The sequence below is a fragment of the Rhipicephalus sanguineus genome, chromosome 5 (assembly GCF_013339695.2).
Source record: "Rhipicephalus sanguineus isolate Rsan-2018 chromosome 5, BIME_Rsan_1.4, whole genome shotgun sequence".
Lineage (NCBI taxonomy): Eukaryota > Metazoa > Arthropoda > Arachnida > Ixodida > Ixodidae > Rhipicephalus > Rhipicephalus sanguineus.
In genome coordinates this window covers 184173189-184192823 of record NC_051180.1, presented here as the reverse complement: position 1 = coordinate 184192823, position 19635 = coordinate 184173189, and the positions used below count along the sequence as shown (strand labels likewise).

General features: G+C 46.4%; 1 protein-coding gene and 1 long non-coding RNA gene across 2 annotated transcripts in view; one reads left to right on the top strand and one right to left on the bottom strand.

Annotated features, from left to right (window-relative positions):
- LOC125758489 (uncharacterized) overlaps positions 1-19635 on the bottom strand; it is a 210298-nt gene that overhangs the window by 156397 nt on the left and 34266 nt on the right. The gene's annotated exons all lie outside the window — the stretch shown is intronic.
- The window catches only part of LOC119394501 (origin recognition complex subunit 2), a 69443-nt gene that overhangs the window by 45223 nt on the left and 4585 nt on the right, over positions 1-19635 (top strand). The window contains exons 10-11 of the mRNA XM_037661807.2: positions 14071-14295; positions 15893-16011. Coding sequence (XP_037517735.1) covers positions 14071-14295; positions 15893-16011 — 344 coding nt within the window. The remainder of the gene's footprint in view (positions 1-14070; positions 14296-15892; positions 16012-19635) is intronic.

The following is a 19635-nucleotide window of genomic DNA, read 5'->3' as shown; positions in this document are numbered from 1 at the left end:
TTGGCATGCAGGTGAACTACTTTTGGTTTCCCAAAGGTTGCGTTTTCTTGTATATTTCTTTTCAACCATTGCATTAATGACAACCAACAGAGGATCGAGGCAAGGAAAGTATAGGGGACGTTATTTGTAGAAATTAAAGGGGACGAAAAGACAACTAGCTGCAGGCAGGGACTTAACCTGCAACCTTCGAATAAAGTGCCTGATGCTCTACCATTTGAGCTATGGGGGCGGTCCTCCTCACGTCCGCTTTATCAGGTACAGTAGAATCTCGATGATACGATCACGGCTAATACGAATTTCGGGATGATACGAATTTCTCTGTGGTCCCGGCCAAGGCCCATTAATTTACAACGTGCTTGAGTACGGTTGTTGCGAACTGATTCTTGACCCGCGTCTTTTGATACGAATAAACGTTGCCCCACCAACGGCCGCGAAACAGAGCAGCGTGCACTTACGGCGCTGGAATGCGTGCTGCGCCGCTGGTTTGGCACATTGCCAGCACCGCAGGCGAGCAGCGCGCGACAGCCTCCAAGATCTGCGTGTATCAGAGGTCGGAGTGTGCCTTTTGCTTTCTCTTGAAGGTTACAGATGGTGCTGGCCACGTTTTTTCTTTCTTTGTGTTTTTCTTGGTGCGGAGGCAGGCGGAGAGGCACGGCCCACAGGAGCTTCTTTCTTCTATGCTTTTATGCATGCCGTCGGACAGAGTGGTTGGAGCGGTTGCCGTTGCTGTGCTCGAGCCCGCGTTCTTGCTTTGTTGTGATTGTGTGTTTTTGCCGAGTGGCAGCAAGCTATGTCTCGCAAGCGGAAAGCCCTCTCCTTTAAAGGGACACTAAAGGCAAATATTAAGTCGTTGTTGATTGTAGAAATAGCGGTCCAGAAACCTCGTAGTGCTACTTTTATGCCAAGGAAGTGCTTATTTTGAAATAAAATTGCGTTTTAGTGGTCCACATCGCGTTAGCGTACTTCAAATCACCTGCCTGAAATCCAACTTTCATACATCACTGCTACCGTGCCCAACGTTGCCCGCCTTTATTGCGCGGCCGCCGACACTAGTAGCAGCAGAGCGAAAGTAGCAGGACCCACAGCAGCAACAACGGCCATTGAAGCTTGCCACAATCGCCGCAATGGATGTGGACGGAGAACTTGACAACGAGATACTATTGGCTCGCGACGCTGGGCTCCAATTCAGCGACTTGAGCCCCGATGAACGCGGTATGCTGCTGAGGTCTCGTAATGCCGGTGTCGTTGCATGCGGTATTTTGTCGAACTTTCTGTCAGAGCAACTTTCACGAGCGCGCAACACACGCGGCAGTACGTGATCCCGAAACTACCACTGAGACACGACCGCGTGAGCGAAGCAGGGCGCCGGGGGAAGTGCAGTTTGGCGAAAGCGGAACCTTTGAACCACGCGCGCCGTTCCCCATGGCAACGCCACAGAGGTTCTTTTTTCCATGAATCAAACGGAAACGAACAAACAGCATTTTAATATGTACGTCTTTTGATGCGCAGAAGGTTCTTTTTTTATTGCTGATAGTTTGATTACTAGTGATTTATTGTAGGCAGACTCTCATACGTCATCGGTAGGCTTGTGCGAATAGTAAATTTTAGGTCCCAAGCGAATTCGAAGCGAATAGTGATTTGGTCGAAGCGAATTCGAATAATTTATATCACATATTATAAAGGAAAATGAACATATTTTTCATGACCCAACTAACCAGTGCAATATTTTTGAAGTTGAAACAAGGCATACGCATGTGTCATTCTTTTTGGTTCAAAGGGAAGTGGAAGCAACTTTGAGTAGTAGCAGGATTTGACTTTCAGTAGAATGCAAGTGATAACCTGTAAAATATGTTACGTTTTAAAATTTACTATGTATACTTAGAGCATATAAGCCGGTATAACAAGCTTTTAAACTTAACAAATGATGAATTGATGTGAGGGTAGTACAGTAAAACCTCATCAATTCGAACTCTGCTATTTCGAAATCCGCATAATTAGAAGGATTTCTGCGGCCCCGTACTTTGCGATGTAAATTTAAGTGGCTAAATTGAAGCGGCGGTCAGTACCAGCCGGTTAATTCGAAAATTTTGGGTGCCATGTGCCAATTCCCCGATCCCGATTTAGCCGCAAATCCGCCGAAACGATGGCCCTTAGGAGCCACAAGGCAATGCAGTGTAGTGATACTAATGAGTGACAAGTGAAGCATCCCAGCCTCGCTGCAGCCAGCGAAAGAAATGAAAACTAAAGAAAACGTGGTCTTGTGGTCGGCTGAAATGTGCGCCTGCGGAAAACACGTGCTTCACTGCAGCACAGCGATGACACGCGGGCAGCTTGACGCATGCTTCTCTCAACGTCAGCGCGTCATGATTTACCCATTCTTTCTGGGAAAATAGGGAAAATAGAGATATTAATAAAGGGCGGTCTGACGGAATTTGCGATGTATGCGAACCTCCGATTGGCGGTTGTTCCGGCAATTTGCGCACTTGCACTGCTGGCGGAGTATTTGCCTGCAACGCCTACTTCGAAAACTCAGTTCAAAAACTTCAATGATCATCTTTTCCACCTAGAACACATCGCGAATTCCGTCACACTGGTCATTATTAAATTCTTTGTTTTACCAAAAAGAATGGGCGAATGATCGCATCATGACGCGCTGACGCTGCGAGGAGCAGGTGACATGCTGCCCGCGTGTCACCACTGTGTTGCAGCGAAGCACGTCTTTTCCGCAGGCGCGCATTTCAGTTGACCACGAGACCGTTTTTTTCTTCCTCTTTTTTTTTTTCTTGCGCTGGCAGCAGCGAGGCCCACCGTTTCCCCGGTTTAGCGGCAAAATTGGGACCAGGTATTGCTGGAAGACATAACACTTGTAGCCACAAACTAGCAGTCATAACAAACGATCACCTCTGATTACTTCCAGTAATTCAAAGTTCCTTGCATCCCGCTTTTTGTATGTTTGGTTAATTTGAAAACTCGCTTAATTAGATTTTTCACAGTCCCAGTGACTTTGAATTAATGAGGTTTTACTGTATGTTCACTTAACCTTGAAGTGGGGCTTCGCGGCAGTGCGGATTTCTCCTGGAAAGGTGTATTCACGGTACAGAACCCTTCTACTGCAGTGAAACCACCTTTACAGGAGGTTACATGCGGTTTATATATCTCTATTCGTTCATTTCGAATACTTCGAAATTTCCTAGAATTTAAATTCGTTTCGAAGCGAATTCGAATACTGTAATATTCGTTCGAATATTCGAAGTGCACGAATATTCGCACAAGTCTAGTCATCGGTATCACTTCGAAAATGTCCCACTCGTGGCGCTCATCATGTGATACATTTAGCTTAATTTCTCAGTAAGTAGGGCACTGCTGTTGATAGTACTGCCATTTTAGAAGTTGTCATAATTTGAGCTTTCACTCTGACATAAATTGTTATTTGTCTTTAGTGTCCCTTTAAGGAGAAACTGGACATTGTTCGAAAGGTCGATGAGGATCCCAAAAGAAAACGCACGGAGTTGGCTAAGGAGCTAGGCCTCGCAACGTCGACATTAAGCACAATTGTTGGACAGCGAGACTCAATAATGAAAAATGTGCTTTCATTGAACGTCAACGCGAGGCAAGCGAAGACAGCCCAACACGTGAAGCTTGAAGAAGCTCTTTTGACCTGGTTTAAGGAGGTTACTGCAGCTGGTGTGAACATCGATGGCAAAGTGTTGCGTGAGAAAGCCGACGAGATTGCACTTGCTCTGCGCATCGACGGATTTCAGGCCTCAGGTGGGTGACTGCACCGTTTCAAGACGAGACACGGTCTCGTTTACAAAAGCGTCTGTGGTGAAGCGAAGAAGGCTGAAGAGACCGTTGTTAGCGACTGGCTCGCGAAGCTGCAGTCACTCATCTCAGGGTATGAGCCTCGTGATGGTTTTAACGCAGATGAGGCTGGCCTGTTTTTTAACCTTCAGCCTGAGAAGAGCCTTTGCTTAAAAGGCGAAGCGTGCCGAGGAGGCAAGAAAAGCAAAGAGCGAATTACGGTGCTTTTGTGCTGTAACGCCGGCGGGTCGGAGAAACTTAAGCTGACGGTAGTTGGCAAATCCCAAAAGCCTCGGTGTTTCAAGCGCGAGAGCCATTTGCCGTGCGTCTATCGCGCTAACAAAAAGGCATGGATGACGGTGGCCCTGTTTGAAGAATTTCTGTCGCGGAAGTGCTGCGCCATGTGCGCCACGCTGCGCCAATCCTCTTCTGCTGCGCCATCCTGCTCCAAAACGCAATATTGCGCCGAAACTGCTCCCAAGCGGTCTTTAGTGCACGGCCTCCGCGATGGGCTCCGGTGCGCTGCCGGAACCGATCACCAAGGCTACGTTTGGTGCCTTCATGTGCCGCTGTCATCCGTGTCGTGGCGCGCCTATGCGAGCTCATATCATCGTCACATCACTTGGCGCGCTCTCATTGCTCTCATGACGTCGTCGAAGGCGGAAAAAAGCTAGCGAGCCTGTACAGGAGCTAGCTACAAGAAAGCAACGTTTTTAGATTCAAGAAAGTGAGTTGTCCGGCCATATTTCGATGGCGCCGGCGCGCTGCGCGCATGAGGCGGTTGCTGTCATCGTGGCCTGGGATTGCGAACATGAATAAAAGTAGGTGCATTGACGCTTCATAATGTGGAAAAGGTTCTATTTACTGCGAATATTTAATTTGATGTGAAGCCATGAGGATAGTGCGAGCAGCTGCCGCGGACGTAAACGCGCGACCATTATTTAGAAACTTTGCATTAAGGAAACTGCTGTATAGCTGAGTGTGTAAGATGGATTTTGTGTCATAAGTCTGCATGAGAAACAAAAATTTGTTTTATCGGTTTGCAGTCAATGAAGCCACGACCAACCGCGAAACCACTCACAAGGCTTCGGTTTGTGTAAGTCGGTTGGACCATTTCCGAAACTCATTTTCTTTAGTGAGAGCGTGCCATGTGGAGAATTTTTTTACATTGCACACAAGCCGTTAGACGTTATAAATGCAGCATGTAAACGCGCTCGTGCAGCGACGAGCTTAGTCTCGCCAGTGCGATTGGTCGCGTTGTTCGATTTTTGCTCGTCAGAACCTGCAGCGCTCGGCTCGTGGTTGAATACGCTTTAGCTCGTACCATCCGCTCGCCGCCGTTGCTGTTTGTGGTTTGGTACATGAGGTGGCGAGTGAAGAAATATACAAAAAAGAATAAGATAGACACTTGGAACGCTTATTACTCAGACGAATGTGAGGTAGTACGAAAACAGAACCACGCGATACAAATTGTGTGCTTGCGACATCTAGTATCATCGCACCTCATGTACCATATTTGCGGGCATATAACCGACACCAATAATTCACAAATCTTGGAAAGGAACTTGAAGGGAAATGGTGGAACCGCATGGCGCAGTTTTTGGTGCGATTTACGCACGTTTGGAGGGACGCGCGTGTTTTTTGACGAACGCCTTCGCGAAATCGCGCTGTTGCGTCCCGAGTGGCATGATTTCATGCGCGACTCACGCATGGTCGGAGGGTCGCGCGCGTCATTTTGACGAACGCCATCTCAAAATCGCGCCGCCGCGTCTTCCTACTTGAAAACGCCTCGCGCGGCGCGTCGCTCGCTCGTCCGTCAAGCGGAGTTTAAGGTGCAGACGCGTGTTTGCTTGGTTTCTTCCAGTGCCTCCAGATGGCGCTGACCTCCACGCATTTCGAAGGAACAATTTGAAGCCGGCGTAGGCTTTTGACGAAAATGTAGCAACCCGGCAAACGCAGCGGAAAACGCCGCTGCTGAAAAACGTTCATTACCATGAACATTTTTCATTTGTCAGACTAGTCAAATGTAGCTATTCAAAACATCGCTTATCTCATTTTACTGAGTCATTGCTCTATCACAGCTGTGATGTTTTAATGATAACACGTACGCGCGTGTATGTATATATATATATATATATATATATATATATATATATATATATATATATATATATATATATATATATATCATTTGTGTTAAGTGTGGTTGGTTCATCAGTATTGAATGTTTTCTAAGATCGTTGGAATTTCTAGTGTTTACCATAAATTAAAAAAAAATTAACAACAATGATGTTTGACCCTAGAATCCTGCTCCAAAACTAACTTTCATTGCTCCAAAACAGCATTATGCCTGCTCCCTGAGCTGCTCCAAAACACTCAAGCCCGCTTCCACCCCTGCGCTCCTTGACAGAAGGATGGCCTGCAAGAATCGGAAGATTGTTCTGATTCTTGACCAGTGCGCCGCCCACGCGAGGCAAGTAACGCTCCAAAACGTCAAACTGATCTTTTTGCCTGCAAACACGACGACGCACCTGCAACCGCTTGATGCTGGAATAATAAAAAAACCTCAAGCATCATTTCAAGGGCCTTCTTGTGCGCCGCCTACTTGCCAATATTGACAGAAAACACGAAGGCGACCTGCGAATAAGCCTCCTGGACGCCATCCATTTTATCGCTATGGCTTGGGATCGAGTAACGCCGACTACCATAGCAAACTGCTTTGTGAAATGCGGCTTCTTCAGGAGTTCTGCACAGCTGAAGACTTCTGCACGGTGGATGACAACATCGCCACTTGTGGTGCGCGCACGGTGGAGGATATTGTTGAGGAGGCCACATGCGAGGTTGCCGATTCCAGCGATGATGGCGACGACATAGACGAGGGCGATGGTGAAGGACCACCAGCGGCGGCTGAAACGCTGCGCGCGCTCGACGTCCTGAGGCGTGCTATGGCCGCTGATGAAATCAGCGACGACACGTGCACGCGTTTTTACGGATTTCAAAGAAGTCTGCTGAGTGACTTCACGAAAAAAAAAGAAGCAGAAAGACATTAGAAATTTTTTCTGCAAGAAATAAATGTTTTTTTATGTGTTCCTAAAAATGAGTTTGCCTCTGACTCTGTTAATTTAGCTAGTTTTACATGTGTTTCGGTGATACGAATTTCGGCTAATACGAATATTTTTCGTGACTCCGCGGGATTCGTATCATCGTGATTCTACTGTATACAGTCGACGACCGATAATTCGGACTCCACGGGGAACGTAAATAAGTTTGAATTATCGAATGTCCGAAAAAACGAATGCGCCAGAAAAAAAATACTTTTATTGACACTTCAAGGTCCCTGTGGCCGAAAAAAGTTGTCAATGCGTTGCTGCCCGCTCTTCCGCTTACGTGCAACCAAGTCCGCCTGTATCTCCGCCAGTGTGATGTGATCGCTGTACGATGACGAGCTGGTTTCGCTCGTGAAGGCAACGCGTCTGTGCGGCGCACTTAGCGGTCCCACAAAGAGGCAGCATGAATGGCGGCGCGGCGCGTTTGGGTTCTCGCCTATTAAATGCGTGCACTACGCATGCAACTGCCCCAGGCCACATGCAGTTGACTGAAGATGCTTAGCGTAAGGCTCGTCAGCGATTGAGCCGTACTGTCGCGTTTGCCACCTGCCGCCATCGCGCCTCCGTGCATTTCCACTGCTTATCCGTAAAGACATCGCCGCACGGCGCCGTGATAGCGGCCCCTTTGAATTTCCGGTCCGCTTCACTCCATAACACTTTGGCATCGCGACAAAACTGACTTTCGGACTCTGCTACTGTCGCAAACAGGCCGACTCGCGAAAGCGCTGGTTCGAGCCTACGAGATGATAGACGCGGCAGAGATGCGGGCTTCAATTATTGCCTTTCGAACCTGCAATTTGGGCAGAAAGTCCGAAAAATCGGACGCCGAAGAGTTTTAGCGTCCGAAATTTCTGACGTTCTTGACCACTGACGTCTATGGGGCTGGACGGTGCCGCGAAAGCGTCCGAATTTTCGAGCATGTCCGGAAAATCGGGCGTCCGAAAAATCGGCAGTTGAATGTATCTGCCGCCTTTCGTTGTCGTCGGTGCGGCCTTCGGCGCTGGCTGCGAGGGCACCGTTGGCACCATTTAACTCAGATCTTTTGAGACAGCAGAGCGTAAAATAAAGCAAGTTTCAAGATAAAAATGAACGCGCGCGCAGAACGCTTTACCGCAGACGCATTCGACAAAATGGCGGCGATAGCAGCGCAGCGCGGGTAGGGTGGCGAGAAGGGGAGGTGTGATGACCGGGCGGCAAAAGTTGGCCGCCATTCGCGTGAATGCCGTGGGGCGGCGCTGTCGTCGGAGGCGCCGTCAGCGAACGTGGCCGTTATCCGTCCTCGGCAGGGAGAACGCTTCAGTAGAAATGCGTTACCAAATTATATAAAACTTTAGCTGATAATGCAGTTCCTTAGCGCACAGCTTGTATTGCGCTACTCTTATCATGCGGTTTTGAAATACGGGGTACAGAGCCGAGTTTTTTTTTTTTTTTCCGACGGAAAGCAAGTGGTGGTCGCTGTGAAGGCGTGCAAGTAGTTTAGTGTCACCCGAAAAGCCTTTAGAAGAATGTTCATTACCCGATGACTGTATGACTTGCTAACTTAGTGCCTGTTCACAAGAGTGGACCGCGAAGTAATGTTTTAAACTATAAGCCCATTTCCCTTACAAGTGTTGCATGCAAAATACTTGAACATGTTCTATTTACCAATGTTATGACTCATATGAACACGCATTGCTTCTTAATCCTCAGCAGCATGGCTTTCGTAGTCGTTTTTCCTGTGCAACACAATTACTTGAATTGACACACGACTTATCCTGTGCTTTAGATAAGGGTTTCTCTGTTGACTGCTTCTAGATTAAAAAAAAAAAAGCCTTTGGCGTTGCACCCCACTCTTTATTAATTGAAAAACTAAAAATGTATAATGTGAACGATACAGTTAATTGTGAACTGGATAAACGAGTATTTAAATTTGAGAAGGCAGAACGTCGTTATCAATAGTAAGACGCATCCCGGGAAGTTGATGTGTCCTCTGGCGTGCACCAAGGGTCAGTCTTGGGTCCGCTATTGTTCCTCATCTACATAAATGACATTTGTTCCGGTATTTCATCACATATCAAATTATTTGCCGATGACTGCGTTTTGTACAGAATTATACATAGCTCCCATGATTGCACTACTCTCCAAAACGACCTCGACAGGGTCTTAGAATGGTGTGATAGGTGGCGTATGTTTATTAATGAAAAAAAACAAACAGTGCATATGTGTTTCAAAAAGGCCGCCCATGACTCTTTTTATGTTATAAATTCAACCAGGCTGATATCAGTTCGCGAACACAAGCATCTTTGTGTATATTTCACACCGGACCTTTTCTGGAGCCGTCACATCAATCACGTCACAATTAAAGCCGGGCGTGTGCTAGGTTTCCTGCGCAGAAATGCAAAAAAGTTACCATTTGAGGCCAAAACTCAACTGTACATGTCTAACGTTCGATCTATCTTAGATTACGCTTGTGCTGTGTGGGATCCGTGGAAGGGAAGTAACGTGTCCAATTTAGAAAGAATCCAGAACATGGCTGTTCGGTTTGTCTGCTCTGACTATATATCAGGAATTTCGGTGTTTCAAAAGCAAAAGAAGGACTTGGTTTGGAACTTCTACACAAACGAAGGGAATATCTGCGGCTGAAACTATTTCATAACCTATTTCATGACCGAACGGGTCTGGACCCCTCGCGATACTTTCACAAACCGGATTACGGTTCGCAGCGATTACATCATGCCAATAAGATAAAGGAAATAAGCTGCCCGACTGACGCATTTAAAATGTCATTTTTTTCCGAGGACGATAAGCAAGTGGAATAGGTTGTCTACTGAAGTAGCAGAAATTACTTCACATGAAGTATTATCAAGTTCACTGCTGGGTCTCCAGTAGTGTACTGGCGCGGTTGTGTAAGGACATAAACTGTACTATGAACCCGATTTATATTGTGTATATCCCATGTATCACTACGTAAGTTGACAGTGAATTGCGTCTATTGTAATGTTAAAATGTTGGCATCTGTATTCTGTATCGAAATATTGTATTCTCCCCCCCCCCCCTCCCCTAGTGTAATATGCCCTTGGGTGCTGTGGGTACAATGATAGATAAATAAATAAATAAGGCATGAAAAATTTGGGGGGGTGTCAGAACCCCCTCAACCCTCCCTTAGTTACGGCCATGGGGGCTTAATTATGCTCCAATGCGCTCTGATCATTTTATTCGTGCGCCTCATTACGTGCGAAAGCAGATAACTTGATTTACGCCAACCAAATCAGGATTAAACCATGGCATACATGGTAATACAACGTTCGGTAGTCTTTTCAGGCTCAATTCATAAACCAAATAAATAAATGCAACATGTTACTAGGTAAAGAAACTTTATTGTGTACAACAGAATGCACTTGATTGTTTCCGCGGCTTGTCTCACATCACACAAGGCTTTCTTCTTTTGACTTTTTTGTCATTAATTTCTTTGACTTTTTGTCATTCATTCCGCTGTTTGCGCAAACAGCGGAATTCTCTTGAAGCGGTTTGTCAGCCCTCGGAATGGCGCATGCCCACTTCAAGAACAGTTGTTGGCAAGTCGGTGCATGGAAAAGGGACACTTTTCCGAACAAGACCTGTAACCGGAATCACACCCTAGCACGAAACACCAATAAAGCTGAGTTTTTTTCTTTGAGATAGACGGCATCTTTGCCAGCACACAGCATTCATAAATGAACAGAACACGCCAACACATCGCAGCAAACTACATAACTACAAACTGCCAGCCAGGCGTTGACAGCCGGATTAGTGCCGCGGAAACGCTGACGGCGCCCCAGATGGCAGCGCTATGTTGTGCCCTAGCGGCGATCACGCGAAAGAGGACCACCCTCTCCTATGGCTGGCCGCCGCGATCAGCACACCTCCCTAGCGCGGGTAGGATTCTAGCTATAGAGTACACTATAATTCTAGCCACCCTAGCGCGGGGATACAGGAACCGGAATGTAGGATGTTCGCGATGTCGATACGATTTCCCACAGTTGACCAGTGCCTCCAAGATCAGCATTTCCAATCTCAAATCTGAGGCATAAAGTAGCGATCGAAATAGAGCCTCATAGATCTCCAATTAGCTTTCCTTTTGATCTCTGAGGCCATACTTTGTATGGTACGGGTGCCGGAGGAGATAATGGCTGGCGATTCGGCGTGCGCGACAGTCTCGGACAGGGTCCGGATTATCGAATGTAGATCTCGCAGCTGTCCGAAATATCGGTCGTCTTTACACATTACTTCTATGGGATCATCGGCGGTGCCGCGCGACTGTCCGAATTACCGAGCATGTCCGAAATATCGGTGTCAGATTTATCGGTCGGCGACTGTATATCTTTGCACTTAAACTTGGGAGTGTTAGTCAGTGCATCAGACACGTTATTCGAAGGTTGCAGGTTGGGTCCCTGCCGGCGGCAAGTTGTCTTTTCGTCCTCTTTAACTTCTACACATTTATATCATAATTTTTACGAATCACGTCCCCTATAGGCGATGCGCAAAGTGCCAACGACGCCATCTGCCGCCACGGCTCGGAAGTGCTGATGGGTCCGGGCGATCAGTGTTCCTGCAAGCGTCTACGCGATTGCACGGATGGATGTGTTTTCATCGTGATTTAACGACTCTGTTGGGCTTCAGTGATGTCGAAAAATAACTGCTGCGTTGTCGGCTGCTCAAACACACACAAAAAATCGCCAGGAACGCACTTCTACATGTTTTCCGTGCTATTTCATGAGCGAGAGCGACGGCGTCGGTAGATTGCGGCTGTACGACGCAGAAGGTAAGCAATCGCGCTTTTTTTACGGCAGTGTTAGAACGATTACCATGTTTTTATTTCTCCATTTATGAGGCTACATGTTCAGCGAACGCTACTACGTTTACACTTAGTCGCCTCGCCTGCATTGTAGACGCTACAATGCACATGAAGTTGTTATTACAGATAAGTCGCGATGCCTAGGCTCTCTTGAAAAACGAATGGAGCGAAGCGCAGTGCCAGAGAATGTGGGGTAAGTGACGGCTCCTTTACAAAAGCGCCGTGGAATCACACGTGTGCTGCACGAAATCGGCTGCACCTATTGATGGCACTGGAATGCGATCATTGGTGCAGAATGTTCGCTGTGCGCTTCTGCACCGATGATGACAAGATTATCGTTTATTTTTTTCACAAGTTTATCGTCCTGGTTTTAAAGTTTTACCAACGCTGACTCTTCGCGTGGCCGCCCCCGTGAAATCTATGCGCGGGCAGGGACCGAACCTGCAACCTTCGAATGACGCGTCCGATGCTCTGCCACTGAGCTACGGCGGTGGTCACCCTCCCGTCCACTTTATGGGGTATATATGTGCATTTAAACCTAGGAGTGTTAGTCAGCACTGCTAGTAGCCATGACGGCGAGTGTGGAAGAACTCTTACTGCCTGCTGGCATCACGAAGCACGTGATCTTTTTTACGAGCTGGCAGCTGACCAATAATCCTTCGCATACTACCTGAAGGCATCCAATCTGCCAGAGCGAGACCCTCGCTATGAATGAACGAAAGAAGGGGAATTTTAAGGGCTCGCTTTTCTTTGCTAGACACATCAATTAGAACTAAGAGGGAGAGTATAGGGGTTGTTATTCGTAGTAATTATGATGTAAATGTGAAGAAAGTAAAGTGGATGAAAAGAAGGTTGCAGGTTCAGTGTAAGAAAAACATTCTTTACACCTTATCAGACACAAAAGGAGTTTTATTTTTAAACATGATGTTTTGGGCGAATATTTGGGCGCTTCGAATATTTGAACGATTATTATGGTATTCGAAATGAACGAATGTATTTGAACTCGTATAATCCCCCTGTAAAGGTGGTTTCGCTGCAGCGTAGAGGCGCTGTGCCGTGAAACCACCCATTCAAGAGAAATCTGCATTGCTGCGAAGCCACACTTCAGTGTACATATTACCTTAACCTCAATTAATTATCTTTTAAGTTTAAAAGCATGTTATACTGGCTTATATGCGCTAAGCATAGTAACCTTTAAAACATAATGTATTGTATCAATCATAACTTGCACCCTACTGCTTTACAAATCTTGCTACTATTCAAAGTTGCTTCCACCTCACTTGGAACCAAAAAAGTGACATTGACGCATGCCTAGTTCCAATTCTTAAAAATATTGTGCAAGTTAGTTGCGTCATGACAAAAATTTTAACTTTTCTTAATAATATGTGACATATACTATTCGAACTATTTGATTAAAAATTATTCGACCAAATCACTGTTCGTTTCGAATTTGCTTTGAACTTCAAACTTACTATTCGCCCATCCCTAATGTTTTGAAAACAGTTGCAACACGACACTAGGTGTGCTGTGCAATGACTTGCAAAGGTCACCATGAGGTGAGACTTTTGGTATATCTCTATAATAGGTGCACATTGTTAATTGGAAGCAACAAGTGATGTCACCTAAAGAGTGAAATGTGAAAAGGAATGGTCTCTCTCATGATCTGCACGTTTCAGACCTTGAATCAGTGTAGCTCCTGTGCACCATATTTGAGCTTTTGTGTGTGTGTTCATCTCGGTATTCAATGCTGAACACACACCAGTGCTACAGAAGGCAATGTAAAAATTGTTACAGGGCCCCTTTAACACTAAAACCTTCTAAAAGAATAAAATTATTGCTACATGTCTGTGGCACCTTGGACAAAAGGAAAATGTCTGGGCAAGTATACTCCTCAAAGGCTTATATGAGAGAAAGTGTTTGCATGAATGCAGCTGCTTCTTGGAATCAGAAAGGCTAGCGAAAATGACAAGTAGCCAAAGTGCACTTGAGGACCACCTACATAAAAATTGAAAATGTGTTTCTTACGTGGTAAGAAACTTGCCTAATGACATAGGTAATTTTATTTCACTTTGCATAACGGGGCCTCACATGCTCATTCATGAAGTACATATGCAATTTGTCTATTTCACTGGGTAATATGCTCTATTATTCAAAATGTGGACACCGTGTTGTTTGGTGTGCATCAATTCTTTGTATTGCTCATTTTCTGCAAATAGATATGCAATGAAAGTTAATGAACGCGCAAATGTGGTGTTCTTTATTTTCCACTCCATTATTTTTCATCTGTCAAACTTAAGGCAGTCAGTGTTCGTGTTGATGAGCTGAGTGGTGCTTCATGTCTTGCTGCAGTGTGGAATCAAGAGACTTCACGGAGGTTCCGATTCGTGTGGATCAATGCAACAACGTTCGAACCTTATGCTCTGGAATCCAGCCTGGAGCCCCTCAAGAGCTCTGCCTCCAACGCACTCAGTTCACTGAAGCACGTATTCTGCAGTTTGACTCCAAATGCACGCAAGATATTCCTCCTCATTGCAAGACATCAGCTTGACAACACAGAGTCACCATCATATGCAGGTAGGTACTGACATGCACCAAGTGTGCATTAACTGAGTGTTGCATGTTGACTCATACAGCTGACCGACTCACATCTCACTCAGAGGTGCCATTTCAAAGTGGCTTCAGTTTCGTATTGCATGTGTGAGCGTTACCTGCCCGCTTCATTCATGATAAAGCCAAAATGCATGTCATCTGTGGCAACACCACACTGAAAATATTGCTCTAGCAGAATGACGGTGCCATCTGTAATCACCGTGGTGAAACGTACCTTTCACTATATGTGTCAGACTTGGATTGGCATTGTTTATGAAGAGCCTGGACACCTCAAAGACATGTTTGGCTAGAAGCACACCTTGCATCATAATGGTTACTTCTGATAGCTCCTGCCCTTGTCAACTTCACACCCTTGTCTGGTTTTGTGCATTTTTCTCCTTCAGCACCAAATTGTTCAATATTTTACGCTATTTCTTGTACTGCATGTTATTTTCTGTTCCATTGCATTTGGTGTCTTGTTTTCAAATTAATTCAAATTGTGTTGATGGCCTGCAACCTGCCTTAAATGAGCCCTGCATTACATATCTGTTTAATTGCAGAATGATGTCACTGTTAGACTAAATTGCCTCACAGATCTGTTTAAAAAATATTAAGAATCGTTCAAGTTGTACCACAAGCCGAGTTACAGATACAACAGACACTCCGAGTGCTTTCTTCTTTCGTTGCCATGAGTACACTAGAAGCTGAAAAGGGAGTGCAACGGGGCAAGGCACTGCCCAAAACATTGAACGTCTTAGCTGCTACTTTCAGTTCAGATGCTGGTGATGCTGGTGCTACTTTGTGACACCTCTTGGCTGCTGTGCTACCTGCACAATGGAGCAAAAGAAGTGGCGCACAGCTGTTGTGCTGGAGTGTGAGCTCACAAATTGCACATTGGTCAATGTACATGGGCACCTGGTGTGGACCAGCTTGGCTGGTGGATAGTAGCCAAGTACAGGCTGCACAGCTTGAAGAGCTTTCAATTAGGTTGATGCTAAGCAATACATGTCATAATGTCTAGCTAGTGATGCCCATGCTCTGGTAAGTGTACATGTGGTTTTGGAGATGACAATGTACATAGGTGAGTACTGTCGCAATGAGCTCAACACATTGTAGGTGACTGACTCAAGCACATTGTGCTTGAAAGAGCACGCGTGGTGTTGGCCAGGTTCTGAATACAAAACATGAAGCACGTGACCGTCATTTAAGACCAGAAGCACAAATATGAAATAATTTATTGACATTGTAGACGTATATGCTTTTCATTTATATAAAACTAAACATACTGAATTTATACGGAGTATGTTCTCGTGATCAAGAAATTAGCCAGTACCTGTTCGGCGCACTTGCTTCAATTTGCTGTGTAGTTGGTGACAACACCAGAGAGGAAAGAGCAAGTAATTTTTTTTTACGGAATATTGTAAGTTCTCAGTTGCTTGGAGTGCCATAACATATTTGGCTCAAACGTTCATCGGTGGCTCATCTAGAGATCAGCAGTGTTTTCTCAGTATGTTCCAGACGGGTTTCAGGGCCCCTTTAAAGAGCTCTGTCTGTAGGCATCTGATGGCTGTGCTTTTCCCAGGAATGTCTTTTCATGACTGTTACCACCGCTGCCGGGAGGCTTTCCTTGTCAACAGCGACCTCACACTTCGAGCCCAACTGAGGGAGTTCCTTGACCACATGTTGCTCAAGATCAAGAAGGTATTCCATTTAAGCTTTCTTTCTCCTTTTTGTTGCCCAGAAACTGCAGGTGTCCTAGCTTAACATCGCATCATTTTGAGCGCGAAGCGTTTCTTAGCGAACCCCGGGCACTTTGAACGTATCCACCAATCTATTTGTCTGTCTGTCTGCCTATCTAGCCACCTATGACTTTGTGGTCTCATGGCCGTTTCGTTAACTTGATATATATACAGTCAACGTCCGATTTTTCGGACTCCCTAGGGACCGCGAAATTGTCCGAAAAAACGAATTCATGCTTTTTTATTCTGCTCAAGCAGTCAAATCGCCACAGCCACGTCCAAAATGGTTTTAATGCCTCCCAGCACACTTATCAGGCATTTTATTGCGCGCCCAGGCTCTCGCAAATATTTCGGTACCTGCCGCAAACAACACTTAACTACGTGCCAACCGCCACTTGCAAATTTGTGTCTCGTGATCAGCACCACTGATACCAGCAAAACGCGGAATAGATTACGGCTCTCTCGCATGGAGTGTTTGGAAGCAACGCGGAACACAAAGACTGGCGGAAGAGCGGTCAACTCGTCCGGTTTCCCCGATGCATGTGCGCATGTAAACGATGCTCACACACATCGTCGAATCTCCACCGATATGCAGCATTCGCTGCCGTGTGAAGCCGATCGTTTATAGTTGTGTGCAGCACATCGCTAACTAAGCTGACGCCATCACTGTACTCTTGCTGTGCCGTACGCACGCATTTGTCATGAAAGGGTTCGTGATGCCCACTCTGTTCCTTAGCGCACACGGGCGCAGCAATGGCGAGCTGGTTTCGTTCGTGAAGGCAGCGTGTCTGTGCGGCACACTTAGCAGTCTCGTACAAAGAGGCAGCATGAATGGCGGCGTGGCGCGTTTGGGTTCTCGCCTATTAAATGCGTGCAGTACGCATGCAATTGCGCTAGGCCACATGCACTAACGACCAGTTAATTAACTGAAGATGCTTATCGGAAGGGTTGTCAGCGATTAAGCCATACCAACGCCTCCTCTAGAAACATGCCTGCAGCGTCGCTGGCTACCCATTGTAGCCGTCCTGCCTTGGGTTGTGGTTGCTTGTCAAGAGATGGCGCCACGTTCTCCCCTATTGTTTTCAATGGGGCTGACGTGGTGTAACGTTGAGGGAGGTAATGTGTGCACGCGCAAATGTGTGTTGCAAGCGGCCACCGCAAGGATCGCCAGCTGTTGCCCTTATTAGAAACGATGAAGGAGGGAACGGGTAGGGCAGGAGGTTTTTGGCTCACACGGCAGGCATCTTTCTAGAGGAGGCATTGGCCATACTGGCGCGTTTGCCACCTGCCGCCATCACGCCTCTGTGCATTTCCGCTGCTTATTCGTAAAGACATCGCCGCAAGACGCCATGTTAGCGGCCCTTTGAATTTCTGGTCTGCTTCACCCCAAAACACTTCGGCATTGCGGCAAAGCTGACTTTTGGACTCTGATACGAAAACGCTGGAACCTACAAGATAATAGACGCAGAAGAGGTGGCGGCTTTAATTAATGCCTTTTGCACCCACAGTTTGGGCAGAAAGTCCGAAAAATTGGACGCCGAAGAGTTTCAGCATCCGAAATTTCAGACGTTCTTATACATTGACGTCTATGGGGCTGGTGACGGTGCCGTGAAAGCGTCCGAATTTTCGAGCATGTCCGTAAAATCGGCAGTTGACTGTACTAAAATTGGTGTGGCATGACGAGGGTAAATTACAGGTTGTAATACGAAAATCATGTCGTGCACGTCATGATTTGCATGACATGGTTTTGGTGCTCTCATGGCATTTCATTAACTTCATATATACTTAGGTTGGCATGCCACGGCATGAGTGTGTCCAGAACATAAATGACAGGTCATAACGTGAATGTTGTGTAATGCATGTCATTATTTGCATGACAAGGTATTGGTGCTCTGTCAGCCTAAATGGCAAGTCATAATATTGTTACGCTTGAAGGAGACCGTTAAGGCTGAAAGGGCGTCGTTTATTAGGTTGCGAAGGTGAGCTGCTGGCTAGTTAGAGATCTCCACTTCATCTCCTTCTCTTTTCTGCCTCGGGATGGCAAGCATGTTCACTGGTCTTCATTGTCTCTGTCCTTATGCACAACAAAATGACAATCATGACATGCATTTCATATCCATCATGATTTACACGACACAATCTTAGTGCTCTTGTGGCCATTTCATTAACTTGATAAATACCTGTGGGACATTGCGTCTACCGAGGAGCCAATCCCAACATAGAAAACATAACAGCAGTTTATTGTATCAGCAGCAGCAGTGGGTGAGCGTACCGACACTACATGCGTCCAGGTAGTGAGCGTGCCGTCCAAGCCACACAGCTTGCTTTTCTATGTTCCCTGTTAGCGGCTGTCGAGAGTGACGCTGTGGTGGTGGTGTTGCTTATCTGCCGCACAGTGCAGCACACAGCAGGGGTGGAGGATGACAAGGTGGACGCTGCGCAAAAAACGTTGCGTAGAACCTGTCACCACATCTCCCCCACTGCGGAGTGGAGAGCCCTCATGTCCATAGCGTGTTGTGAAATGAAGTGGGCTGCAATGTCAGGGGCTGTGGATGGATGCCTGCAGTGCACTGGTGTTCCCTCGTTTGTTGGAAGCAATGCATGTTTGCTTGAGCTTGTCAAAAGAGGGGCAACGCCAGGATTTTTTTACTGGTGGGGCACACGCAACAAGTGAGTTCCTTCAGGGGGGCAGGGAAGTGGACAACTTATGCGTTGTGTTTTGAATGTGTTTGCTCTTGTGGGGGGAGGGGCAAAGTGGGGGCAGGCGGAAATTCTGGTGGGGGTGGCTGCCCCAGCCAGCGCCCCCTGCTGGCACCGCTCCTTGGAGACATGGACGTCCTTCCTGCTCACATGCAGGGTCAAGTTTTTTCGTTGCAATTGACAACCAGGTAGGGTCCGCTGCAAGACAACTGGAAAGGCCTGCATACTGTGTTGTTGTGGAGGAAGGCTTGTGTTCACATTGCCAGGTCCTTAAAGGGACACTAAAGAGGAACAATGAATTGGTTTAGATTGATAAAGTGTGGTCAGAGAACTCTCGTGTGGTTTATTTCACCACCATAGGTTTATTATTAGAGGAGAAAACCAAGTTCAAAGTTTCATTTTTAAATTTCACGCCGAACTTTGTAATTCGTGACGTAAAAGATTTCAAAGAGCATTTTTAACGTATTTTGGCGCCACTGGCGCGGCGAAATTCCCACAAACTCGTTATGTCAAGTCTCTGGCCCCCTCAGAGGACAATGTACTTCGATTTAACCGATTAGGAACTACGTAGGCCCAAGCAGGTGCCGTCAGAAATATGTGACGTCATGGCAAATGGTGCGGAAATTCCAAGATGGTGTCGCCACCTGTATTTTCTTTTTGCGCATTTTCTCGCTTATTAAGCGGCTTCTCGCAGCAAGCGTGGTGTTTTTATAGCGGGGAAGACTACTTTACTAATGCGAGAAAAATCGTTTTGCTCTTTAGTGTCCCTTTAAAAACAAAACGTGGAGGCTTACAGTGGTGTGCTGCAGGTGACAGGTGGAGGGTGGCGATGGTGTGTTGGAGCAGGGCGATGAATCGCTGGGATCTTACGTCACAGTGTTGGATG